Source organism: Oncorhynchus mykiss, chromosome 10, assembly GCF_013265735.2.
Source record: "Oncorhynchus mykiss isolate Arlee chromosome 10, USDA_OmykA_1.1, whole genome shotgun sequence".
Lineage (NCBI taxonomy): Eukaryota > Metazoa > Chordata > Actinopteri > Salmoniformes > Salmonidae > Oncorhynchus > Oncorhynchus mykiss.
This window is the reverse complement of record NC_048574.1, coordinates 79,212,029-79,239,810: the sequence shown is the minus strand read 5'-3', so window position 1 is coordinate 79,239,810 and position 27,782 is coordinate 79,212,029. Positions and strand designations below refer to the sequence as shown.

Sequence of the window (27,782 nt, the reverse complement as noted above, 5' to 3'; positions counted from 1 at the left end):
ACACCACTGGATGACTGCCAAGCTAGGAATAATTCTACAGGGACCTGTTGGTCTTCATGTAGATACAGCACCTTGACTTTTTCCACATTTTGTAACGTTTAATTTTAATTTATTTAAAAAGAACTACCCGGAAATATCACATTTGCATAAGTATTGATTACAGCCTCGAGTCTTCTTGGGTACGACGCTACAAGCTTGGCACACCTGTATTTGTGTAGTTTCTCTCATTCTTCTCTGCAGATCCTCTCAAGTTCTGTCAGGTTGGACGGGGAGTGTTGCTACACAGCTATTTTCAGATCTCAACAGAGATGTTCGATCGAGTTCAAGTCCGGACTAGTCGGGCACTGCGAATGTCTTTGGGGAAACTGGCTCTGAGAATGGTTGTGTTGATATTCAGCCCGTCTCATGAACCTCTAACAGATCAACACTGTACAGTGACTTCTGTACAAACTGTAACGTAACAAGATGTGAAAAAAGTCAAGGTGTCTGAACACTTTTCAAAATGCCCTGTATATATACCACAGAATATCTTTACTGTAATATATTCTACATATATACCACAGAATATCATTACTGTAATATGTTCTAAATATATACCACATTACTGTAATATAATCTACATATATACCACAGCATATCATTACTGTAATATATTCTACATATATACCACAGCATATCATTACTGTAATATATTCTACATATATACCACAGCATATCATTACTGTAATATATTCTACATATATACCACAGAATATCTTTACTGTAATATATTATAAATATATACCACAGCATATCATTACTGTAATATATTCTACATATATACCACAGAATATCTTTACTGTAATATATTATAAATATATACCACAGCATATCATTACTGTAATATAATCTACATATATCCCACAGCATATCATTACTGTAATATATTCTACATATATACCACAGCATATCATTACTGTAATATATTCTACATATATACCACAGCATATCATTACTGTAATATATTCTACATATATACCACAGCATATCATTACTGTAATATATTCTACATATATACCACAGCATATCATTACTGTAATATAATCTACATATATCCCACAGCATATCATTACTGTAATATATTATACATATATACCACAGCATATCATTACTGCAATACATCTAGTGTAGTCAGTCTGTTAAGGTGAGGTGTTGTAAATGTAGTGTAGTCAGTCTGTTAAGGTGAGGTGTTGTAAATGTAGTGTAGTCAGTCTGTTAAGGTGAGGTGTTGTAAATGTAGTGTAGTCAGTCTGTTAAGGTGAGGTGTTGTAAATGTAGTGTAGTCAGTCTGTTAAGGTGAGGTGTTGTAAATGTAGTGTAGTCAGTCTGTTACAGTGTGGTGTTGTAAATGTACTGTAGTCAGTCTGTTAAGGTGAGGTGTTGTACATGTAGTGTAGTCAGTCTGTTAAGGTGAGGTGCTGTACATGTAGTGTAGTCAGTCTGTTAAGGTGAGGTGCTGTAAATGTAGTGTAGTCAGTCTGTTAAGGTGAGGTGTTGTACATGTAGTGCAGTCAGTCTGTTAAGGTGAGGTGTTGTAAATGTAGTGTAGTCAGTCTGTTAAGGTGAGGTGTTGTACATGTAGTGTAGTCAGTCTGTTAAGGTGAGGTGTTGTACATGTAGTGCAGTCAGTCTGTTAAGGTGAGGTGTTGTAAATGTAGTGTAGTCAGTCTGTTAAGGTGAGGTGTTGTACATGTAGTGTAGTCAGTCTTTTAAGGTGAGGTGTTGTAAATGTAGTGTAGTCAGTCTGTTACAGTGTGGTGTTGTAAATGTAGTGTAGTCAGTCTGTTAAGGTGAGGTGTTGTACATGTAGTGTAGTCAGTCTGTTAAGGTGAGGTGCTGTAAATGTAGTGTAGTCAGTCTGTTAAGGTGAGGTGTTGTACATGTAGTGTAGTCAGTCTGTTACAGTGTGGTGTTGTAAATGTAGTGTAGTCAGTCTGTTAAGGTGAGGTGTTGTACATGTAGTGTAGTCAGTCTGTTAAGGTGAGGTGCTGTAAATGTAGTGTAGTCAGTCTGTTAAGGTGAGGTGTTGTACATGTAGTGTAGTCAGTCTGTTACAGTGTGGTGTTGTAAATGTAGTGTAGTCAGTCTGTTAAGGTGAGGTGTTGTACATGTAGTGTAGTCAGTCTGTTAAGGTGAGGTGCTGTAAATGTAGTGTAGTCAGTCTGTTAAGGTGAGGTGTTGTAAATGTAGTGTAGTCAGTCTGTTACAGTGTGGTGTTGTAAATGTACTGTAGTCAGTCTGTTAAGGTGAGGTATTGTACATGTAGTGTAGTCAGTCTGTTAAGGTGAGGTGTTGTACATGTAGTGTAGTCAGTCTTTTAAGGTGAGGTGCTGTAAATGTAGTGCAGTCGGTCTGTTAAGGTGGGGTGTGTATGTGTGTATGTGTGTGTGTGTGTGTGTGTGTGTTAGTGAGAGAGACAGATCCTATGTCAATAAGCTATAAGGTCCTATGTTACTACTGTATATGGAGTAGTTACCCTCAAATAACACCATATTCCCTATATAGTGCACTACTTTAGACCAGAGCCACATAGGGAGCCACATAGGGCACTATACAGTATATCCCTGATACTTCTCGTCACCCTCTCTCCCTCCACCTCCCCCCTCTCTCCCTCATCCCCTCTCCCTCCACCTCGTGTCTCAACACAGGAAGACATGGACCTTACGGGTAGAAGACAAAACATCTGAGGTTTGTTACGTTCTTTTATAATTTAATGTAGAAAAGTGTTGTGGAGAAGTTAGGCTTTCATAGAGAGACAGATAATTTAAGGGAAAGACACCTGAAGAACTGTAAAGTTAATGCAATACTGATTTCAACTTTCAAGAATGATAAGTTTAGTTTTATTTACATTGGTGTTGATTCATATTTATTAGCCTAATCAATATGATCCTAAGTGATGTTATTGGCTACAGGGATATGAGGTAGAGTATTATTGGTAAAGGCGTCTGACAGCGCATTATCGTGATTATTATCCGCATGACGAAACTGCGTTAGAAGACGTGCATCGGAATTACGTAAATCTGTCACTAAAGAAAACACTGTTTCGTCAAGTCAGTCAAGTAAAAGTGACGTGCAACAATGGGCATAGAAACTATTTGAATGTTGGGCTAAATCAACGTTGAAAATGCTTTCTGGCGACACCGATCAGGAAAGTGGTGGTCCGTTTTGCTCACTGCTGTGCGCTCGATATAACTTGGCCGGTGCACCGTTGCAGAATGTTAACCACTGGTTTAGTCGTTGTCGCCACACCTTTCTTCTGAATACACACCCCGGTGCAACGGGCGAGATAAACTGATCGCACCACATGTGAACTCAAGCAGCGCGTGGATGTATTCACTAAGAGCACTATTCTAATGTATGAAATGACGCCTTTCTTATGCACGCCTTTCCTGCGCACTTCTCATTAGTTTGTATTCAGACTTACCTTGTTAAGTTGCATAATGGGCTTTGCAGGCGTGGTTCCCTTGCACTGAAAATAATTTCTTATACTTTTTTAATCAAGGGCCAGATGCTCGCTGGCATCCCTTTGCCTTCAATGCTACGGACAACAATGTAATACTCTTTTTGACCACACAGCATCAGAAACATGGTCTACATGTAGAGCGACAGAGAGGGCGCTGTTTCACTGTCCAGACAGCATCAGATACATGGTCTACACATACTGAGACATAGGGGGCGCTGTTTCACTGTCCAGACAGCATCAGATACATGGTCTACACATACTGAGACAGAGAGGTGCTGTTTCACTGTCCAGACAGCATCAGATACATGGTCTACACATACTGAGACAGAGGGGACGCTGTTTCACTGTCCAGACAGCATCAGATACATGGTCTACACATACTGAGACAGAGGGGGTGCTGTTTCACTGTCCAGATAGTATCAGATACATGGTCTACACATACTGAGACAGAGGGGGTGCTGTTTCACTGTCCAGACAGCATCAGAAACATGGTCTACACATACTGAGACAGAGAGGTGTTGTTTCACTGTCCAGACAGCATCAGATACATGGTCTACACATACTGAGACAGAGGGGGTGCTGTTTCACTGTCCAGACAGCATCAGATACATGGTCTACACATACTGAGACAGAGGGGGTGCTGTTTCGCTCGCTCGAATGCTTTCTCCTGTGCGATACATTACGCCTCTTGTGAATTGAAGGACAATTATGAAGCACAGAGAGATGAAAGATACAATATTTTCACCACATGTGAACTCAAGCAGCGCGTGGATGTATTCACTAAGAGCACTATTCTAATGTATGAAATGACGCCTTTCTTATGCACGCCTTTCCTGCGCACTTCTCATTAGTTTGTATTCAGACTTACCTTGTTAAGTTGCATAATGGGCTTTGCAGGCGTGGTTCCCTTGCACTGAAAATAATTTCTTATACTTTTTTAATCAAGGGCCAGATGCTCGCTGGCATCCCTTTGCCTTCAATGCTACGGACAACAATGTAATACTCTTTTTGACCACACAGCATCAGAAACATGGTCTACATGTAGAGCGACAGAGAGGGCGCTGTTTCACTGTCCAGACAGCATCAGATACATGGTCTACACATACTGAGACATAGGGGGCGCTGTTTCACTGTCCAGACAGCATCAGATACATGGTCTACACATACTGAGACAGAGAGGTGCTGTTTCACTGTCCAGACAGCATCAGATACATGGTCTACACATACTGAGACAGAGGGGACGCTGTTTCACTGTCCAGACAGCATCAGATACATGGTCTACACATACTGAGACAGAGGGGGTGCTGTTTCACTGTCCAGATAGTATCAGATACATGGTCTACACATACTGAGACAGAGGGGGTGCTGTTTCACTGTCCAGACAGCATCAGAAACATGGTCTACACATACTGAGACAGAGAGGTGTTGTTTCACTGTCCAGACAGCATCAGATACATGGTCTACACATACTGAGACAGAGGGGGTGCTGTTTCACTGTCCAGACAGCATCAGATACATGGTCTACACATACTGAGACAGAGGGGGTGCTGTTTCGCTCGCTCGAATGCTTTCTCCTGTGCGATACATTACGCCTCTTGTGAATTGAAGGACAATTATGAAGCACAGAGAGATGAAAGATACAATATTTTATGTATTTAAAAACAAACGTATTGGTCTTTGGGGGGGGGGGGGGGGGGGGCTGGCTTTGGTTGGTATAGAATAAATACCTGTTATGTTACCGGTCTGTAACGTCTACTACCGTCTGTCAATCTAAACTGTAACGTCTACTTGGTGAATGTTATAACGTCTACTACCGTCTGTCAATCTAAACTGTAACGTCTACTTGGTGAATGTTATAATGTCGACTACCGTCTGTCAATCTAAACTGTAACGTTGACTTGGTGAATGTTATAATGTCTACTACCGTCTGTCAATCTAAACTGTAACGTCTACTTGGTGAATGTTGTAACGTCTACTACCGTCTGTCAATCTAAACTGTAACGTTTTTTAAGTTGTGTGTACCCCAGGGTAGACTAGCTGTTGTTATGGAGTCAGGGGATCCATCCAGGTAGACTAGCTGTTGTTATGGAGTCAAGGGATCCAACCAGGTAGACTAGCTGTTGTTATGGAATCAGGGGAGTAGACTAGCTGTTATGGAGTAGACTAGCTGTTGTTATGGAGTCAGGGGATCCAACCAGGTAGACTAGCCGTTGTTATGGGGTCAGGGGATCCAACCAGGTAGACTAGCTGTTGTTATGGAGTCATGGGATCCAACCAGGTAGACTAGCTGTTGTTATGGAGTTAGGGGATCCAACCAGGTAGACTAGCTGTTGTTATGGAGTCAGGGGATCCAACCAGGTAGACTAGCTGTTGTTATGGAGTCAGGGGATCCAACCAGGTAGACTAGCCGTTGTTATGGGGTCAGGGGATCCAACCAGGTAGACTAGCTGTTGTTATGGAGTCATGGGATCCAACCAGGTAGACTAGCTGTTGTTATGGAGTTAGGGGATCCAACCAGGTAGACTAGCTGTTGTTATGGAGTCAGGGGATCCAACCAGGTGGACTAGCTGTTGTTATGGGGTCAGGGGATCCAACCAGGTGGACTTGCTGTTGTTATGGAGTCAGCTAGTGGGGATCCAAATCAAATTAATAATTTTGGGCTGTGTATGTTTAAATGCAACAAGAAGTGTCTGAACTCTGACCACAGACAGTAAAAGTGTGGTAATTGTTAATTGTTTTTCAATGTTCAGAAATATTGACTGTTCTGTTATTGCTTATTGTAGCTGAGTGAGCTGTGACTTACATCTAAAATGAGTCTCTCTGGGGGGAGAGAGGAGGGGACAACTGCCTCTGAAATGAGCCTCTCTGGGGAGAGAGAGGAGGGGACCACTGCCTCTAAAATGACTCAAGACACAAGTTCTAAGAGGTAAGAAATGAATTTTCAAAATATACAGTTCTCTTAGATCAAACTAATGAATAGTGTTCCCAAATTACTTACAGTGGAGCATAAAAGTATTTAGTCAGCCACCAATTGTGCAAGTTCTCCCACTTAAAAAGATGAGAGAGGCCTGTCATTTTCATCATAGGTACACTTCAACTATGAAAGACAAAATGAGAAAAAAAATCCAGAAAATCACATTGTAGGATTTTTAATGAATTTATTTGCAAATTATAGTGGAAAATAAGTATTTGGTCACCTACAAACAAGCAAGATTTCTGGCTCTCACAGACCTGAGAGGCTCCTCTGTCCTCCACTCGTTACCTGTATTAACGGCACCTGTTGGAACTTGTTATCAGTATAAAAGACACCTGTCCACAACCTCAAACAGTCACACTCCAAACTCCACTATGGCCAAGACCAAAGAGCTGTCAAAGGACACAAGAAACAAAATTGTAGACCTGCACCAGGCTGGGAAGACTGAATCTGCAATAGGTAAGCAGCTTGGTTTGAAGAAATCAACTGTGGGAGCAATTATTAGGAAATGGAAGACATACAAGACCACTGATAATCTCCCTCGATCTGGGGCTCCACGCAAGATCTCACCCCGTGGGGTCAAAATGATTACAAGAACGGTGAGCAAAAATCCCAGAACCACACGGGGGGACCTAGTGAATGACCTGCAGAGAGCTGGGACCAAAGTAACAAAGCCTACCATCAGTAACACACTACGCCGCCAGGGACTCAAATCCTGCAGTGCCAGGCTTGTACCCCTGCTTAAGCCAGTACATGTCCAGGCCCGTCTGAAGTTTGCTAGAGAGCATTAGGATGATCCAAAATATAAATTTTTGGTAAAAACTCAACTCGTCGTGTTTGGAGGACAAAGAATGCTGAGTTGCATCCAAAGAACACCATACCTACTGTGAAGCATGGGGGTGGAAACATCATGCTTTGGGGCTGTTTTTCTGCAAAGGGACCAGGACGACTGATCCGTGTAAGGGAAAGAATGAATGGGGCCATGTATCGTGAGATTTTGAGTGAAAACCTCCTTCCATCAGCAAGGGCATTGAAGATGAAACGTGGCTGGGTCTTTCAGCATGACAATGATCCCAAACACACCGCCCGGACAAAAAAAGTGTGGCTTCGTAAGAGGCATTTCAAGGTCCTGGAGTGGCCTAGCCAGTCTCCAGATCTCAACCACATGTTGCCCAGCAACAGCCACAAAACATCACTGCTCTAGAGGAGATCTGCATGGAGGAATGGGCCAAAATACCAGCAACAGTGTGTGAAAACCTTGTGAAGACTTACAGAAAATGTTTGACCTCTGTCATTGCCAACAAAGGGTATAGAACAAAGTATTGAGATAACATTTTGTTATTTACCAAATACTTATTTTCCACCATAATTTGCAAATAAATTCATAAAAAATCCTACAATGTGATTTTCTGGATTTTGTTTCTCATTTTGTCTGTCATAGTTGAAGTGTACCTATAATGAAAATTACAGACCTCTCTCGTCTTTTTAAGTGGGAGAACTTGCACAATTGGTGGCTGACTAAATACTTTTTTGTCCCACAGTAAAATGTAGGTCTATATCATCCATTAAAAAGGCCAGAAATGGATTTACCAATTCCAGACTGTAGCTTTAAAAGAAGCATCAGGACTTCTAGAAGTTCCACTATACAGTTGTTAAAAGGATGTAGATGAGGTATTGATGAGATGATCTGTCTCCCTGTTTTGTTCAGTGTCCTGAAGCCCAGAGCAGTGTCACCTACAACCAGCCTGCTATCAATGAAGTGTGATCGGCCACCTGCTTTCAGCCAGGAACCATTACCAGATGACAATAAGGAAGTGGAGAGTTTGGACAGTGAGGATGCATTAAAGATCACACACAACCTTCTGGACAGAAGAAGTAAGACTGTGTTTCATACAATATTACAAAGAACAGTACAAAGGCCCTTATAAAACACACACATTAACTTATGAGTCCCAACTCTCATTGTTTTCCTACAGGTCAAACTCTGCTGACAGTCCAACAAGACATCAAGGCTAAACTGAAACACAAGTATCAACACATATCTGAAGGAATTGGACACCATGGAAACCAAAGTCTGTTCAAGGACATCTACACAGACCTCTACATCACAGAGGGTGGAAGTGGAGGGCTCAATAATGAACATGAGGTTAGACAGATAGAGATGGCATCCAAGAAACTAACCACACAAGAGACACCAATCAAATGCAACGACATCTTCAAGCCTTTACCTGGACAAGACAAACCAATCAGAACTGTGCTGACCAAAGGAATCGCTGGTGTTGGAAAAACAGTCTCTGTGCAGAAGGTCATCCTTGACTGGGCAGAGGGAAAAGCAAATCAGGACGTTCATTTCATGTTTCCTCTTCCTTTCCGTGATCTGAACCTGAAAAAGGACCAATACAGTCTGATGCAACTTCTTTCCCACTACTTCCCAGAGCTGAAAGAGATTGACAGCATTGAAGATGGTGAAACCAAAACTGTTTTCATTTTTGATGGTCTGGATGAGTGTCGACTTCCTCTAGACTTAACAAATGATGAGAAGTGCTGTGATGTCACGATGCCAACCTCAGTGGACGTGCTACTGACAAACCTCATCAAGGGGATTCTGCTTCCCTCTGCTCTCCTCTGGATAACCACACGACCTGCAGCAGCCAATCAGATCCCTCCTGAGTGTGTTGACCAAGTGACAGAGGTACGAGGGTTCAATGATCCACAGAAGGAGGTGTACTTCAGGAAGAAAATCACAGATCAGAATCTGGCCAATGAAATCATCAAATACATGAAGACATCAAGAAGCCTACACATCATGTGCCACATACCAGTCTTCTGTTGGATATCAGCCACTGTCCTTGAGATGATGCTGAAAGAGACAGAGAAGGATGAAGTCCCCAATACTCTGACCCAGATGTACTCACACTTCATGCTCATCCAAATCATTGTGAAGAACAGGAAGTACAACAAAGCCACAGAGACAAGCCCAAAGGAACTGTCTCAGTCAGACAAAGAGATGATCCTGAAACTGGCAAAGCTGGCTTTCCAACAGCTGCAGAAGGGCAACCTGATCTTCTACGAGGAGGACCTGAGAGAGTGTGGTCTTGACGTCACAGAGGCATCAGAGTACTCAGCATTGTGTACAGAGATCTTTAAAGAAGAATCTGGGCTGTACCAAGAGAAGGTCTACAGCTTTGTGCATCTGAGCATTCAGGAGTTTCTAGCAGCAGTGCATGCTTTAGAATCATGTCTGGACAAGAAGGAAAATGTTTTTCCCACCACTAGTGATGATGAAGAGAAGAAGTCAATCCAGTTGTCTGACTTACACAGGAGAGCAGTGGACCAGGCCTTGAAGAGTGAGAATGGACACCTGGACCTGTTCCTCCGCTTCCTTCTGGGTCTCTCACTGGAGTCCAATCAGAATCTGTTACGAGGCCTTCTGACACAGACAGGAAGTACCACACGGAGCAATAAGAAAACAGTTGAGAGAACAGTCAGGTACCTTTCAGACAAGATCGACGAAGAATCCTCACCAGAAAGGATCATCAACTTGTTCCACTGTCTGAATGAACTTGGTTCCAACTCTCTAGTTGAAGACATGCAGACCTCCCTGCGATCAGGAACTCTTTCAGAAACAAGACTAAAACCTGACCAATGTTCAGCCCTGGCCTACCTGTTACTGATGTCAGAGGAGGTGCTGGAGGAGTTTGACCTGAAGACATACAGCACATCAGAGGAAGGTTATCAGAGGTTGCTGCCGGTAGTGAAAACCTGCAAGAGAGCACTGTGAGTTATGTTATTGAGTTGATGTATACAGTATCATTATGATGAAGGATTTGTATATCTAACAGACTATATACTCTCTTCAGACTAGCTGGCTGTAAACTCACATATGAATCCTGTGAGACTCTGGCCTCAGCTCTGCAGACACCAAACTCCCCCCTGAGAGAACTGGACCTCAGCTACAATGACCTGGGAGACAGAGGAGTGGAGCTGCTCTGTGTTGGACTAACCAGTCCACTCTGCAACATACAGACACTAGTGTGAGTTAAATATCTTCAGTATGAGTTATTATGTGGATGTTTTAAACATGTGTTAATCATGTGTTCTTCTGCCCTCTAGTCTAGGTCAGTGTGGTCTGACAGAGGGTTGCTGTTCAGATCTGGCCTCAGTCCTGAGTTCACCCAACTCACAACTGAAACAGCTGCAGCTGAGAGACAATGACCTGCAGAACTCAGGAGTTACATTGCTGTCTGCTGGACTGGAGGATCCAGACTGTAAACTAGACACACTGGGGTAAGTACAGGTGTTTCAGTCAGGTCGGTACTGAGCTGAGTTACACTGCTGTCTGCTGGCCTGGAGGATCCAGACTGTAAACTACACACACTGAGGTGTGTGTGTGTGCGTGCGTGTGTATGGGTGTGTGTGTGTGTGTTGCAAGCGTTCAAGTTTGTCCTCTACTCCCCTCTAGTCTAGGTCAGTGTGGTCTGACAGAGGGTTGCTGTTCAGATCTGGCCTCAGTCCTGAGTTCACCCAACTCACAACTGAAACAACTGGAGCTGAGAGACAATGACCTGCAGGACTCAGGAGTTACACTGCTGTCTGCTGGACTGGAGGATCCAGACTGTAAAATACACACACTGGGGTAAGTACAGCTGTTTCAGTCAGGTTGGTACTGAGGTGAGTTACACTGCTGTCTGCTGGACTGGAGGATCCAGGCTGTAAACTACACACACTGTTTCAGTCTGGTCGGTACTGAGCTTGGTAAAACAGGAGACACTGTAGTCCCATCCGATCACCCCCGGACAGGGCCAAACAGGCAGGATATTACCCCACCCACTTTGCCAAAGCACAGCCCCCACACAACTAGAGTGATATCTTCAACCACCAACGTACCATCCTGAGACAAGGTCGAGTATAGCCCACAAAGATCTCCGCCACGGCACAACCCAAGGGGGGGGCGTCAACCCAGACAGGAAGACCACGTCAGTGACTCAACCCACTCAAGTGACACACCCCTCCTAGGGACTGCATTGAAGAGCACCAGTAAGCCAGTGACTCAGACCCTGTAATAGGGTTAGAGGCAGAGAATCCCAGTGGAGAGAGGGGAACCGGCCAGACAGAGACAGCAAGGGCGGTTCGTTGCTCCAGTGCCTTTCCGTTCACCTTCACACTCCTGTGCCAGACTACACTCAATCATATGACCCACTGAAGAGATGAGTCTTCAATAAAGACTTAAAGGTTGAGACAGAGTCTGCGTCTCACACATGGGTAGGCAGACGATTCCATAAAAATTGAGCTCTATAGGAGAAAGCCCTGCCTCCAGCTGTTTGCTTAGAAATTCTAAGGACAATTAGGAGGTATGCGTCTTGTGACCGTAGCGTACGTGTAGGTATGTACGGCAGGACCAAATCAGAGAGATAGGTAGGAGCAAGCCCATGTAATGCTTTGTAGGTTAGCAGTAAAACCTTGAAATCAGCCCTTGCCTTAACAGGAAGCCAGTGTAGGGAGGCTAGCATTGGAGTAATATGATCACATTTGGGTTCTAGTCAGAATACTAGCAGCCGTATTTAGCACTAACTAAAGTTGATTTAGTGCTTTATCCGGGTAGCCGGAAAGTAGAGCCAAGCAGTAGTCTAACCTAGAAGTGACAAAAGCATGAATTCATTTTTCTGCATCATTTTTGTTCCAAAAATGTCTCATTTTTGCAATGTTATGTAGATGGAAAAAAGCTGTCCTTGAAACAGTCTTGATATGTTCGTCAAAAGAGAGATCAGGGTCCAGAGTAACGCCGAGGTCCTTCACAGTTTTATTTGAGACGACTGTACAACCATCAAGATTAATTGTCAGATTTAACAGAAGATCTCTTTGTTTCCTGGGACCTAGAACAAGCATCTCTGTTTTGTCTGAGTTTAAAAGTTTAGAAGTAGAACATTTGCCGCCATCCACTTCCTTATGTCTGAAACACAGGCTTCCAGGGAGGGCAATTTTGGGGCTTCACCATGTTTCATCGAAATGTACAGCTGTGTGTCATCCGCATAGCAGTGAAAGTTAACATTTTGTTTTCGAATTACATCCCCAAGAGGTAAAATATATAGTGAAAACAATAGTGGTCCTAAAACGGAACCTTGAGGAACACTGAAATTTACAGTTGATTTGTCAGAGGACAAACCATCCACAGAGACAAACTGATAACTTTCCGACAGATAACATCTAAACCAGACCAGAACTTGTCCGTATAGACCAATTTGGGTTTCCAATCTCTCCAAAAGAATGTGGTGATCGATGGTATCAAAAACAGCACTAAGGTCTAGGAGCACAAGGACAGATGCAGAGCCTCGGTCTGACGCCATTATTAAAAAGGTAATTTACCGCCTTCACAAGTGCAGTCTCAGTGCTATGATGGGGTTTAAAACCAGACTGAAGCCTTTCGTATACATTGTTTGTCTTCAGGAAGGCAGTGAATTGCGGCGCAACAGCTTTTTCTAACATTTTTGAGAGGAATGGGAGATTCGATATAGGCCGATAGTTTATATTTTCTGGGTCAAGGTTTGGCTTTTTCAAGAGAGGCTTTATTCACTTTTAGTGAGTTTAGTACACATCCGGTCGATAGAGAGCCGTTTATTATGTTCAACATAGGAGGGCCAAGTACAGGAAGCAGCTCTTTCAGTAGTTTAGTTGGAATAGGGTCCAGTAAGGAGCTTGAAGGTTTAGAGGCCAAGACTATTTTCATAATTGTGTCAAGAGATATAGTACTAAAACACTTGAGTGTCTCTCTTGATCCTACCTCCTGGCAGAGTTGTGCAGAGCTTTGGAGGAATACGCAGATTTAAAGAGGAGTCCGTATTTTGATTTCTAATGATCATGATCTTTTCCTCAAAGAAGTTCATGAATTTATCACTGCTGAAGTGAAAGCCATCCTCTCTTGGGAATGCTGCTTTTTAGTTAGCTTTGCGACAGTATCAAAATAAATATGTTGTGTATCTCTCTGCAGGCTGTCTGGCTGTCTGGTCACAGAGGAGGGCTGTGCTGCTCTGTCTTCAGCTCTGAGGTCAAACCCCTCCCACCTGAAAGAGCTGGACCTGAGCTACAATCACCCAGGAGACTCTGCAGGGGAACTGCTTTCAGCTGCTCTGGTGGATCCCACATATAAACTGATGAAGCTGAAGTAAGTCAGAATAGATGTCCTAATAGTGTGAGCAGCGGTTGTGTCATATGTACAGTCGTGGCCAAAAGATTTGAGAATGACACAAATATACATTTTCACAAAGTCTGCTGCCTCAGTGTCTTTAGATATTTTTGTCAGATGTTACTATGGAATACTGAAGTATAATTACAAGCATTTCATAGGTGTCAAAGGCTTTTATTGACAATAACATGAAGTTGATGCAAAGAGTCAATATTTGCAGTATTGACCCTTCTTTTTCAAGACCTCTGCAATCCGCCCTGGCATGCTGTCAATTCACTTCTGGGTCACATCCTGACTGATGGTAACCCATTCTTGCATAATCAATGCTTGGAGTTTGTCAGAATTTGTGGGTTTTTGTTTGTCTACCCGCCTCTTGAGGATTGACCACAAGTTCTCAATGGGATTAAGTTCTGGGGAGTTTCCTGGCCATGGACCCAAAATATCAATGTTTTGTTCCCCGAGCCACTTAGTTATCACTTTTGCCTTATGGCAAGGTGCTCCATCAGGCTGGAAAAGGCATTGTTTGTCACCAAACTGTTCCTGGATGGTTGGGAGAAATTTCTCTCAGAGAATGTATTGGTACCATTCTTTATTCATGGCTGTGTTCTTAGACAAAATTGTGAGTGAGCCCACTCCCTTGGCTGAGAAGCAACCCCACACATGAATGGTCTCAGGATGCTTTACTGTTAGCATAACACAGGACTGATGGTAGCGCTCACCTTGTCTTCTCCGGACAAGCTTTTTTCCGGATGCCCCAAACAATCGGAAACGGGATTCATCAGAGAAAATGACTTTACCCCAGTCCTCAGCAGTCCAATCCCTTTACCTTTTGCAGAATATCAGTCTGTCCCTGATGTTTTTCCTGGAGAGAAGTGGCTTCTTTGCTGCCCTTATTGACACAGGCCATCCTCCAAAAGTCTTTGCCTCACTGTGCGTGCAGATGCATTCACACCTGCCTGCTGCCCTATCTGAGCAAGCTCTGTACTGGTGGTGCCCCGATCCCGCAGCTGAATCAACTTTAGGAGAAGGTCCTGGCGCTTGCTGAACTTTCTTGGGCGCCCTAAAGCCTTCTTCACAACAATTGAACTGCTCTCCTTGAAGTTCTTGATGATCCGATAAATGGTTGATTTAGGTGCAATCTTACTGGCAGCAATATCCTTGCCTGTGAAGCCCTTTTTGTGCAAAGCAATGATGACGGCACGTGTTTCCTTGCAGGTAACCATGGTTGACAGAGGAAGAACTGTGATTCTAAGCACCAACCTACTTTTGAAGCTTCCAGTCTGTTATTTGAACTCAATCAGCATGACAGAGTGATCTCCAGCCTTGTCCTCGTCAACACTCACACCTGTGTTAATGAGAGAATCACTGACATGATGTCAGCTGGTCCTTTTGTGGCAGCGCTGAAATGCAGTGGACATTTTTTTTCGGGATTCAGTTCACTTGCATGGCAAAGAGGGGCTTTGCAATTAATTGTAACTCATCTGATCACTCTTCATAACATTCTGGAGTATATGCAAATTGCCATCATACAAACTTAGGCAGCAGACTTTGTGAAAATTAATATTTGTGTCATTCTCAAAACTTTTGGCCACAACTGTAGTGTAGTAGGTTCAGTGACATGATGGTAGAATTAAGAGGAAGTCTACCCAGCAGGCAGAGCACTCCAACACAGCATACATCATCACCACATGAATACTCTTCTTCTGCATCTCTGATATCCTGTTGGAATTGTACTCCGTTCTGTATGCAGTAGGTAGGATAGAATACCTGTCTGTTTCTAGTAATGAATTGTACTCTGTTCTGTATGCAGTAGGTAGGATAGAATACCTGTATGTATATTGTAATGAACTGTACTCTGTTCTGTATGCAGTAGGTAGGATAGAATACCTGTCTGTTTCTAGTAATGAATTGTACTCTGTTCTGTATGCAGTAGGTAGGATAGAATACCTGTATGTATATTGTAATGAACTGTACTCTGTTCTGTATGCAGTAGGTAGGATAGAATACCTGTATGTCTCTAGTAATGAATTGTACTCTGTTCTGTATGCAGTAGGTAGGATAGAATACCTGTATGTATCTTGTAATGAATTGTACTCCGTTCTGTACGCAGTAGGTAGGATAGAATACCTGTATGTCTCTAGTAATGAATTGTACTCCGCTCTGTATGCAGTAGGTAGGATAGAATACCTGTATGTATCTTGTAATGAATTGTACTCCGTTCTGTATGCAGTAGGTAGGATAGAATACCTGTATGTATCTTGTAATGAATTGTACTCCGTTCTGTATGCAGTAGGTAGGATAGAATACCTGTATGTCTCTAGTAATGAATTGTACTCTGTTCTGTATGCAGTAGGTAGGATAGAATACCTGTATGTCTCTAGTAATGAATTGTACTCTGTTCTGTATGCAGTAGGTAGGATAGAATACCTGTATGTCTCTAGTAATGAATTGTACTCCGTTCTGTACGCAGTAGGTAGGATAGAATACCTGTATGTCTCTAGTAATGAATTGTACTCCGCTCTGTATGCAGTAGGTAGGATAGAATACCTGTATGTCTCTAGTAATGAACTGTACTCCGTTCTGTATGCAGTAGGTAGGATAGTAATGAACTGGGATAGTGCACCAGAACACAACAATATGGTTTAAATGTTGACTGCTTTATTAGGTCTTTGTCAGTCAATAACCTGTTTCTCCTACAGTGTGGATCATGGTGGAGAGTGCAGGCTGAAATCAGGGCTGAGGAAATGTAAGTCTCTTCAATCCTAATTAACTGCATATTCAGCACTATAGTAACATATTAACTAATCAATACTTGTTCTGTAACTACAAAACACAATATTTTATATGAAGATGTGGTTTGATTAAGCTCTCATTTTGTCTACAGATGCCTGTCATCTCACCCTGGACCCAAATACAGCACACCCACACCTGATACTGTCTGAGGGGAACAGGAAGGTGACACGGGTGGTGGAGGACCAGCATTATGAAGACCATCCAGACAGATTTGATTGTCTTCATCAGGTTCTCTGCAGAGAAGGCTTATCTGGGTGTCGTTATTACTGGGAGGTGGAGATGGATGGTACCGGGGCAGTCATTGGTGTGGTGTACAGAGGAATGAAGAGGAAGGGAAGGGGGGTTGACAGTGACATTGGAGGCAATAAGAAGTCCTGGTGTTTATTCTGCTCTCATAGTGGTTATTGCTTTTACCATCCTGGAGTCTGTTGCAGATCCATCCCTGGTCCTGTTTCTAACAGAGTTGGAGTGTATCTGGACTGGTCAGCTGGTACTTTGTCCTTCTATAGTGTGTCCTCCTCTGGTACACCGACACACCACCTTTACACAGAACACACCACATTCACTGAACCCCTCTATCCTGGGTTTGGTGTTTCCTCCTCCTCAGTGACCTCAGTGACCCTGCGTCAGATAGATGACCAACACATTCAGAGGTGAGTCAAATAGCAATGTTTCATCATGTGTTTTCCTCTGGAATCATTCCTACAGTTAGATTAGTAGTAGTGGTGTGTTTTAATGTGTTCTGTTGGACCTACAGACAGTTAGATTAGTAGTAGTGGTGTGTTTTAATGTGTTCTGTTGGACCTACAGACAGTTAGATTAGTAGTGGTGGTGTGTTTTAATGTGTTCTGTTGGACCTACAGACAGTTAGATTAGTAGTAGTGGTGTGTTTTAATGTGTTCTGTTGGACCTACAGACAGTTAGATTAGTAGTAGTGGTGTGTTTTAATGTGTTCTGTTGGACCTACAGACAGTTATATTAGTAGTAGTGGTGTGTTTTAATGTGTTCTGTTGGATCTACAGAAATAGAACTACAGACCATGGTGGAGAGAGTTGTATCAAGCCTGGACCTGAGGACACCAGAGACCATGGTGGAGAGAGTTGGATCAAGCCTGGACCTGAGGACACCAGAGACCATGGTGGAGAGAGTTGTATCAAGCCTGGACCTGAGAACACCAGAGACCATGGTGGAGAGAGTTGGATCAAGCCTGGACCTGAGAAATGTGAGTTTTTTTTTAATTTATTTTTTACCTTTATTTAACTAGACAAGTCAGTTAAGAACAAATTCTTATTTTCAATGACGGCCTAGGAACAGTGGGTTAACTGCCTGTTCAAGGGCAGAATGACAGATTTGTACCTTGTCAGCTCGGGGATTTGATCTTGCAACCTCCGGTTACTAGTCCAACGCTCTAACTACTAGGCTACCCTGCCGCCCCAGACTTAACTGATAATTGTTTTTAAGTCAAAGTAGTTTTAAAGCGTTCATTGTACTTGAGTCCCAGACAAGGAGCACAATCATGATCTATTTTGTCAAAACAAACTTAAAGGTAGAGTCAGCGATATGACGTAGATGCACAAAGTAAACAGCAGAGTGGGTACATTTCTACAACAACTAAGAGTGTTGGAGAGCAAGGCTAAACTTCTCCGCTGTTTTGGTCCCGTGGCGAACACTCAACCTCTCCACTGTAAGAGAGTGAAAAGGACCGGTGCACATGGCAGTTACTGTGTGTGACTGTGTGAGAGAGAAGTCGGGCATCTTGCTCATCACAATATCTGTGGTGCTGCTCGTACAACATCATTTAGCTGACTCTACCTTTAAACTCTCATCCTAGAATCTAGCAGAAATCAAACCCCCAACATCTACAAAACACGGACCAGAACGATGTTGTTTCCTGCTTCCACAAACATTAATTAATATAACGCTAATGTCAGATTATGGTATGCTAATGAGTGTACATTCTGAGACTGTTGCTTAGTTATATTACAAGTCTATTTAATAATTATTAATTCATTATTACATGAGATTGTGCATTTTAAATAACAACTATTTTTGACTTCAGGGATTCCTCAGAGCTGTAAGACTTGTGACCATGTTGAGGTAAGTCATAATGTCAATTCTTACTTTTACATACCTGCAGGAGTCAGGTACAGTCTCAAAGCCAGGTGTGTACTGACCAACCATTCATACTGGGATATAGACAGTCCTGTGTTCTGCTTTAGTAATATAAACACAGTCTCAAAGCCAGGTGTGTACTGACCAACCATTCATACTGGGATATAGACAGTCCTGTGTTCTGCTTGTATATGTCTTGTCTTTACTATCATTAAATGAAGACTTTAAGTTTTTAATCAAAGATTCTCTGTAATTAGTATAACGTGATTAAACTGATTAATCATGTAACTGTAATTAACTAGGAAGTCCGGGCACCAAGGAAAATATTCAGAATTCAAAGTTATAATTTTCCTAATGTAACTTTTCAGATATTTTATATCTGATCAATTAGTCTTCGAATTAATGAATTATTTATTTCACCTCACTTTAGTCTCATTCCAAACGTCATAAAATTGTTGGTTATCTGCACAAACCCAGTCTTCACTATGAGTCATCCATACATCAATTGTCTTAAATCATTTATTTACTAACTAAGTAATTCACAGAAATGCATAAACAAACAGTTGATCGTTACAAGGAAATGATAACGGAGTTTCCCTAGTGGGATAAACCGGCATTGCGGCTTGTTGTAGAAAAGGGAAGTGGGGGGTCGACTGAGATAAGACAACACACAGTCGATAATTATAGAATGGATAGTTCAGAGTGACATTCATTCATTTCGTTATAGAATGGAAAGTTCAGAGTGACATTCATTCATTTCGTTATAGATTGGATGTTTCTGCGGTTGTCGTTCTTCGCGTTCAATGATACTGAATTCAAATTCAAGCTGCAGACGAGTAATTAATATCAAAGACTTGTTCTTATTTTGTCGGTAGCGATAGTCTAATAGTTTAACCACGTGGGACGGTTAAAAGATTCAGCAGTCTGGTCTCAAACCTTGGCCCTCTCGTTATCGAGGAAAGCTGGTCTGCAACCTTTTGTCCTCTCGTAATGGAGAGAAACATGGTCTGGTGATAAATTCTCAAGGTGGGGGGGGGGGGGGGGTTTATTTGGGAGTTGCAGAAAAAAGGCTGTCTCACAACGCCCGGTCCGAACTGGGCTCATGGGCTTTCCTCTGATTTAGTTAAACTCAAAAGGAAATTGGAGTTTCCTTCATTAAACAAATAGTTTCCTCTTCACTCATTCATTTTATACAACAATTAGATGTAAACCTCATATCTGAGGCTATTATGTAAACAGCGTTATGGTAATGTGCCGTATTGTCTCTCATGAGTTTCACCAAATTGTAGCAACCGGACTGAATTCTTCACCGATATTTTATACTTTCTCCGGAACATAAATGTCGTTCGGACCTCCAGTTCTGTGAGGTGGAAGAAATTCCATTGTTCTCTATGAAAATTCACTCTGTCTCTATACTGTGGCCATGAGGAGATCATCTCCTCCAGGAATGTATGACCTCTCTGACCACAGCAGCCTAGTTGTAGGAGGCAGGGAGAGGGGGATGGGGCTTGCTGTACCCAAAAAAGGGCAACGTCATGACATAGTCATGCAGGATTTTATCTGTTGTCACCTTTGTTCATTGAACAGTGTAATCAATATATCACCAGCATTCCATGTAACATTGAATAAATACATTTAGATCAGATACTTTTGTATAATTGGCCAGTTTCCCAGACACAGATTAAGTCTAGTCCTGGACCTTAAAGAACTTTCTATTGAAACTTCCATTGAGCATGCTTTTTAGTCCAGCACAACATTTCCCTGTGTAGGTTGCTGTCTTTCAGATGGGACGTTAAATGGGTGTCCTCTCCATGGTCACTAAAGATCCCATGGCACTTATCGTATGAGTAGGGGTGTTAACCCCGGTGTCCTGACTCTCCATGGTCACTAAAGATCCCATGGTACTTATCGTAAGAGTAGGGGTGTTAACCCCGGTGTCCTGACTCTCCGTGGTCACTAAAGATCCCAGGAAACAGGCCCCATATGTATTACTGACATGCTTGTCCTTGTTCAGGACTCCACACACTGGCTTCAGATTGAACCCTTGACTTCCACTGTCCAGGGAGTGACAATGTTCAGGTAAAATAACTACTTATAACATTTCATTCCACCTGCTAGTGTATTTCCCCATTACCTTTGGGAATAGTCTTCTAATCCAACCTCTCCATTTGACCATTGACCCTCTCTACCACATCTTGTTGTTGCCATAAGGCACAGGACACCCAAAGGGAGTTATGAGTGCACAGTGTCTGGGCTCCGCTGGCTGTGTGAGAGAGATGTCATTCTGAAGTATCACTTCAGGAACTGGGAACCCTACAGTCAACTTCTGAAAGACATGCAGTACACACAAGGTGGTCCATTGCTGGACATCACTATGGAGTTAGGTGAACTGGAGGAAGTTCATCTGCCACACTTTGTCTGTTTAGGTAAAACCATATATAATTAGTATTCAGAAAGACATTTCCATGTAACTGAGTTTCACTTCCTGAATTAATGAATAAACTATTATGGGAGTTTGAGTTTACTGTGATCTGGTACTGCACATTCTTTGTGTTTTAGTTGGATGAATAATAAAATATGTCTTTCTGTCTCCTTTTTATTGTGTTGTTCAGGGACCAACCCTTCCCTGAGGAATGAGATGAAGATTCTTCATGTAGAGGAACATGGAGTGTCTTTAGAGGAAGTGCATGAGGTCACCAGATTCCATGTTAAGATTCTCCATCCCAAGTTCTCAGCTATCTCTGTTATACTGAGCTATATCCTTTCTTGGATCGTAGATGTCCACTGTGACGTGGTCCTCTATATGGCAGTAAAAAAGTCAACAGTCATTTCAAGGCTGTACCTGCTCCTCAGAAACTCCAGTCAGAAAGAGGTGAGCCACTATCACTGAAGTGACAACAGTATGTTGAATCTTACTGAAGGAAAGCTGATCGTTTGTTGAAAATCTCTAGATTACAAAGACAACGTGCAGCTCTGTGACAAATCTATTTCTGTCTCGTTCATTTGAAGAGCCAGTAGATGGCACTCTTCCCTCTGGTCGAAGGAGAACCCAATGCCCCTGGGCAGTGAAGTGGACATTGCCCCTGGGCAGTGAAGGGGACATTGCCCCTGGGCAGTGAAGGGGACATTTCCCTGTGTAGGTTGCTGTCTTTCAGATGGGACGTTAAATGGGTGTCCTCTCCATGGTCACTAAAGATCCCATGGCACTTATCGTATGAGTAGGGGTGTTAACCCCGGTGTCCTGACTCTCCATGGTCACTAAAGATCCCATGGTACTTATCGTAAGAGTAGGGGTGTTAACCCCGGTGTCCTGACTCTCCGTGGTCACTAAAGATCCCATGGTACTTATCGTATGAGTAGGGGTGTTAACCCCGGTATCCTGGCTAAACTTCCAATCTGACCCTCATACCATCATGGCTACCTAATCATCCTCAGCTTCCAATTGGCTCATTTATCCCCTCTCCCTCTCCCCTGTAACTATTCCCCAGGTCGTTGCTGTAAAAGAGAATCTCTTCTCAGTCAACTTATCTGATGAAATAATGGTAAATCAATAACGATAGTGTTGACAAAAATGGATTGTCCAGTGAGCTGCATGTTGTGTGAATTATGAGACTACATTGTTGTGACTGACTACTTACATCTCTCATTTTGTAGGCTGTTCGGGAACGGGAGAAAGATCAGGTGTCCCAAGGATATTCAGAATTTCTCCTGCCAAGTCCAAATGGGCCCTTAAAGATGAACACTTGGTTTGCACTCAAGAATCCACACTCTACTTCCATCTATCCAGAGGTGCAGTTTTATCAGGCTGAGGACCTGAATCTGTCATATTGTATATGAATTACTGGAATATCATTCTCTCTCTCTATCTCTCTGTCTCTCTCTGTCTCTCTCCTCTCTCTCTCTCTCCTTCTCTCTCTCTCTCTCTCTCTCTCCTTCTCTCTCTCTCTCTCTCCTTCTCTCTCTCTCGCTTTCCTCTCTCTCTCTCCTTCTCTCTCTCTCTCTCTCTCTCTCCTCTCTCTCTCGCTCTCGCTCTCGCTCTCTCGTTGCACCATATGGCCTCCTACAGAAGATTCAGCTGTTACCTGCAAACACCACACCAAGCTGTTGTAAGATGATAATGGGAAACACAGGGGTGGACATTGAGATGGAGTTAATCGGGGATGATGAGAGGACAGTATGGAAATCAGTGGTATCAAAAGGTAAGAAATACTGGACATGAACAGTATGTCAATCATCAATGTCCTTTTCTAACAGATGCTATTAAAGTGTTTTATGATATTTTCTCTTGTTTGTCTTTCAGATGAATACAGCAAAGACTCTCATCCAACACGTAAGTTTGTCTTTGTGGACGAGGTTACAGAGCTAACGTTTCTTCAAGGACACTGTTGAAGGTCTTCATGAGTTATGTTCAGTGGGGTGATGAAGGTCTTCATGAGTTATGTTCAGTGGGGTGATGAAGGTCTTCATGAATCATGTTCAGTGGTGTGATGAAGACCTTCGTGAGTCATGTTCAGTGGGGTGATGAAGACCTTCGTGAATCATGTTCAGTGGTGTGATGAAGACCTTCGTGAGTCATGTTCAGTGGGGTGATGAAGGTCTTCGTGAGTCATGTTCAGTGGGGTGATGGTCTTCATGAGTCATGTTCAGTGGGGTGATGGTCTTCATGAGTCATGTTCAGTGGGGTGATGATGTTCTTCATGAGTTGTGTTCAGTGGTGTGATGAAGGTCTTCATGAGTCGTGTTCAGTGGGGTGATGAAGGTCTTCATGAGTCGTGTTCAGTGGGGTGATGAAGGTCTCCATGAATCATGTTCAGTGGGGTGATGAAGGTCTTCATGAGTCTTGTTCAGTGGGGTGATGAAGGTCTTCATGAGTCTTGTTCAGTGGGGTGATGAAGGTTTCCATGAATCATGTTCAGTGGGGTGATGAAGAGTCTTGCAAAAGTATCTTCATTATATTTCATTGTGTTACAAAGTGGGATTAAAAGGGATTTAATTGTAATTTTTGTAAACAATCTCCACAAAATACTGTGTAATGTCAAAGAACATACAGTTGAAGTCGGAAGTTACCACCAAACACTTAGGTTGTGGTTGTGACAAAAATGGCTTAAAGGACAACAAAGTGAAGGTATTGGAGTGGCCATCACAACGCCCTGATCTCAATCCCATAGAAAATTTGTGGGCAGAACTGAAAGAGTGTGTGCGAGCAAGGAGGCCTACAAACCTGACTCAGTTACACCAACTCTGTCAGGAGAAATTAGCCAAAATTCACCCAACGTATTGTGGGAAGCTTGTGGAAGGCTACCCAAGACGTTTGACCCAAGTTAAACCATTTAAAGGCAATGCTACCAAATACTAATTGAGTGTATGTAAACTTCTGACCCACTGGGAATGTGATGATATAAATAAAAGCTGAAATAAATCATTCTCTCTACTATTATTCAGACATTTTACATTCTTAAAATAAAGTGGTGATCCTAACTGACCTAAAACAGGGAATTTTTACTGGGATTAAATGTCAGGAATTGTGAAAAACTGAGTTTAAATGTATTTGTCTAAGGTGTATGTAAACTTCTGACTTCAACTGTAGACATATTTAGATTAATAGAAATGAATCTAAATTAAATTAGTTGTTCCATAAGTATAATAAATACTCTGTAATGTCAAAGAATACATATTTTTTAGATTGATTGAAATTAAATACCTAAAATAGTTGTTCCATAAGTATTCAGCTCCCTGAGTCAATACATGTTAGAAACACCTTGGCAGTCATTACAGCTGTGCATCTTGGGTAAATCTCTAAGAGTCATTACAGCTGGGAGTCTTCTTGGGTAAGTCTCTAAGAGTCATTACAGCTGGGAGGCTTCTTGGGTAAGTCTCTAAGAGTGATTACAGCTGGGAGTCTTCTTGAGTAAGTCTCTAGGAGTCATTACAGCTGAGAGGCTTCTTGGGTAAGTCTCTAAGAGTGATTACAGCTGGGAGTCTTCTTGGGTAAGTCTCTAAGAGTGATTACAGCTGGGAGTCTTCTTGGGTAAGTCTCTAAGAGTGATTACAGCTGGGAGTCTTCTTGGGTAAGTCTCTAAGAGTGATTACAGCTGAGAGTCTTCTTGGGTAAGTCTCTAAGTGTCATTACAGCTGGGAGGCTTATTGGGTAAGTCTCTAAGAGCTGGGAGTCTTCTTGGGTAAGTCTCTAAGTGTCACGGTTGTTGTAAGAGACGAAACCAGGCCCAGCGTTTGTTGAGTTTCACATATTTATTTAAAGTGAAACTTCTTTAACCAAAACAATAAACAATCAACACACCGTTACTATGTGGTGACACAAGCACCAATGCAAACAATATCCTACAAACACTGGTGGGAAAAATGGCTACCTAAATATGATCCCCAATTAGAGGCAACTAATTGGGAACCATACAAATCACCAACATAGAAATATTGAACTAGAACACCCCCTAGTCACGAACCAAGGGTTCTCTATGGTCCGGGCATGACACTAAGAGCTTTACACACTTGGATTGTACAATATTAGCCCATTATTGTGTTCATAATGCTTCAAGCTCTGTCAAGATGTTGGAGATCATGGCTCGACAGCCATTTTCACATCTTGTCATAGATTTACAAGCAGATTTAAGTCAAAACTGTGACTTGGCCACTCAGGAACATTCAATGTCTTCTTGGTAAGAAACTCCAGTGTAGATTTGGCCTTGTGTTATAGGTTATTGTCCTGCTGAAAGGTGAAATCATCTCCCTGTGTCTGGTGTAAAGCAGACTGAACTAGGTTTTCCTCTAGGATTTTGCCTGTTCTTAGCTCCATCCTGTTTCTTTTCATCCTGAAAAACTCCCCAGTATTTGCTGATGACAAGCATACCCATACCATGAAGCAGCCACCACCATGCTTGAAAATAAGGAGGCAGTTATTCAGTGATGTGTTGTGTTTCACTCTGTCATTTAAGTCGTTATGATGGAGTCACTACAATGTTGTTGATCCATCCTCAGTTTTCTCCTGTATGGGGGGACAGGTCCACTTTGGCATTACAGAGTATTTTCAGTAGATTGTTGACAAAACATTACAATTAAATCCATTTTTAATCCCACTATGTAACACAATAGAGAAATCCAAGGGGTATGAACACTTTTGCAAGGCTCTGTATGTTATGTAGAATAGACAATCGTGTCAGCCAGGGTAGGCGTCAATTCCAAATAAGTCAGTCCATTCAGGAAGTAAACTGATATTCAAATTCAATAACCGAAAATCAATTTTCAATGACTAATGGGAAGACAATTTTTTATTTTTGAATATGACTTGAATATGAATTGACTACAACCCTGGAGTCAGCTCTATACAAGAAATGACTATCAGAGGAATGTTAACTGGAGACTGTTAGATGTAGAAACAGCTGCTGTTCACCTTAAAGACATATTCATTTCATTCACCCCCCTTCAGCATTAACACTCCCTGGGATTCCTGCTGAGGAGTTTCTGAAGAAACACAGGGCTGTACTCATTCAGGGAGTCAAAAACCCAATACCAATAGCAGATGATCTGTCGTCAAAGAGCATGATTGGTGATGAAGAGTACTCCAGAATAACAGCTGAAACAACTGAACAGGAGCGAATGAGAAAACTACTGAATGCAGTCCTCCCTAAAGGACCAGAAGTGATGGGAGCTTGTCTCAAAGCTCTCAGTGAACATGAACACCATCTTGTTAAGTACTTGAGTGAATCTAGGTAAGACCGGTTTCTTTTCTCCCTCCCTTGAATATGTGGAATGATTAAATATAGGACAAATAAAAACATAGCTACCCAGATCAAAGATAAAGTACTTTTCAGAATGGAAGCATGTTTTTTTGTGTTGCTGCCTGTAATAAATTACACTTATCACATGACCATCATCACATCATTATCTCAGGTGTATCATTGGACATCATTATCTCAGGTGTATCATAGGGCCATCATCACATCATTATCTCAGGTGCATCATAGGACCATCACATCATTATCTCAGGTGTATCATAGGGCCATTATCTCATCATTATCTCACGTGTTTCACAGGGCCATTATCTCATCATTATCTCAGGTGTATCATAGGGCCATCATCACATCATTATCTCATCATTATCTCAGGTGTATCATAGGACATCATCACATCATTATCTCAGGTGTATCATAGGACCATCATCACATCACTATCTCAGGTGTATCATAGGACCATCATCACATCATTATCTCAGGTGTATCATAGGACCATTATCACATCATTATCTCAGGTATATCATAGGACCATCATCACATCATTATCTCAGGTGTATCATAGGACATCATCACATCATTATCTCAGGTGTATCTCACTCCTCATTCTTCTCCATACTTTCTGATCTCTCCTACATCCTCTGTCTTGTAGCACCTAATCTGAAGATGCTGAGGCCTGTCTCCTAGTATGTGGACAACAACACTTCTCCACCTAATCTGAAGATGCTGAGGCCTGTCTCCTAGTCTGTGGACAAAGACACTTCTCCACCTAATCTGAAGATGCTGAGGCCTGTCTCCTAGTCTGTGGACAAAGAACACTTCTTCTCCTAATCTGAAGATGCTGAGGCCTGTCTCCTAGTCTGAAGATGCTGAGGCCTGTCTCCTAGTCTGTGGACAAAGACACTTCTCCACCTAATCTGAAGATGCTGAGGCCTGTCTCCTAGTCTGTGGACAAAGACACTTCTTCACCTAATCTGAAGATGCTGAGGCCTGTCTCCTAGTCTGTGGACAAAAGACACTTCTCCACCTAATCTGAAGATGCTGAGGCCTGTCTCCTAGTCTATGGACAAAGACACTTCTCCACCTAATCTGAAGATGCTGAGGCCTGTCTCCTAGTCTGTGGACAAAGACACTTCTCCACCTAATCTGAAGATGCTGAGGCCTGTCTCCTTGTCTGTGGACAAAGACATTTCTCCACCTAATCTGAAGATGCTGAGGCCTGTCTCCTAGTCTGTGGACAAAGACACTTCTTCACCTAATCTGAAGATGCTGAGGCCTGTCTCCTAGTCTGTGGACAAAGACACTTCTTCACCTAATCTGAAGATGCTGAGGCCTGTCTCCTAGTCTGTGGACAAAGACACTTCTCCACCTAATCTGAAGATGCTGAGGCCTGTCTCCTAGTCTGTGGACAAAGACACTTCTCCACCTAATCTGAAGATGCTGAGGCCTGTCTCCTAGTCTGTGGACAAAGACACT

The 27,782-nt window shown here is 42.5% G+C and overlaps 2 protein-coding genes across 2 annotated transcripts; both read left to right on the top strand.

Annotated features, from left to right (window-relative positions):
• Window positions 1-2,641: 2,641 nt before the first annotated feature.
• On the top strand, window positions 2,642-17,523 carry LOC110511089 (NACHT, LRR and PYD domains-containing protein 3-like; the record flags this gene model as incomplete). Its single annotated transcript, XM_036934112.1, has 11 exons — window positions 2,642-2,727; window positions 6,286-6,428; window positions 8,185-8,351; window positions 8,453-10,253; window positions 10,337-10,510; window positions 10,590-10,763; window positions 10,939-11,112; window positions 13,462-13,635; window positions 16,356-16,402; window positions 16,541-17,102; window positions 17,472-17,523. Coding segments are annotated over exons 2-11 (3,441 nt in total), but the record flags the coding sequence as incomplete, so codon positions are not given.
• An 84-nt stretch (window positions 17,524-17,607) lies between these two features.
• Window positions 17,608-27,016, top strand: LOC110511088 (NACHT, LRR and PYD domains-containing protein 1 homolog). Its single transcript, XM_036934111.1, has 10 exons — window positions 17,608-17,671; window positions 18,509-18,546; window positions 20,576-20,640; window positions 20,773-20,987; window positions 21,174-21,433; window positions 22,216-22,350; window positions 22,628-22,760; window positions 22,862-22,891; window positions 26,003-26,285; window positions 26,959-27,016. The coding sequence occupies exons 3-10, from the start codon at window positions 20,633-20,635 to the stop codon at window positions 26,963-26,965; spliced, it is 1,071 nt and encodes a 356-aa protein (XP_036790006.1). The 5' UTR covers window positions 17,608-17,671; window positions 18,509-18,546; window positions 20,576-20,632; the 3' UTR covers window positions 26,966-27,016.
• The last annotated feature ends 766 nt before the right edge of the window (window positions 27,017-27,782 follow it).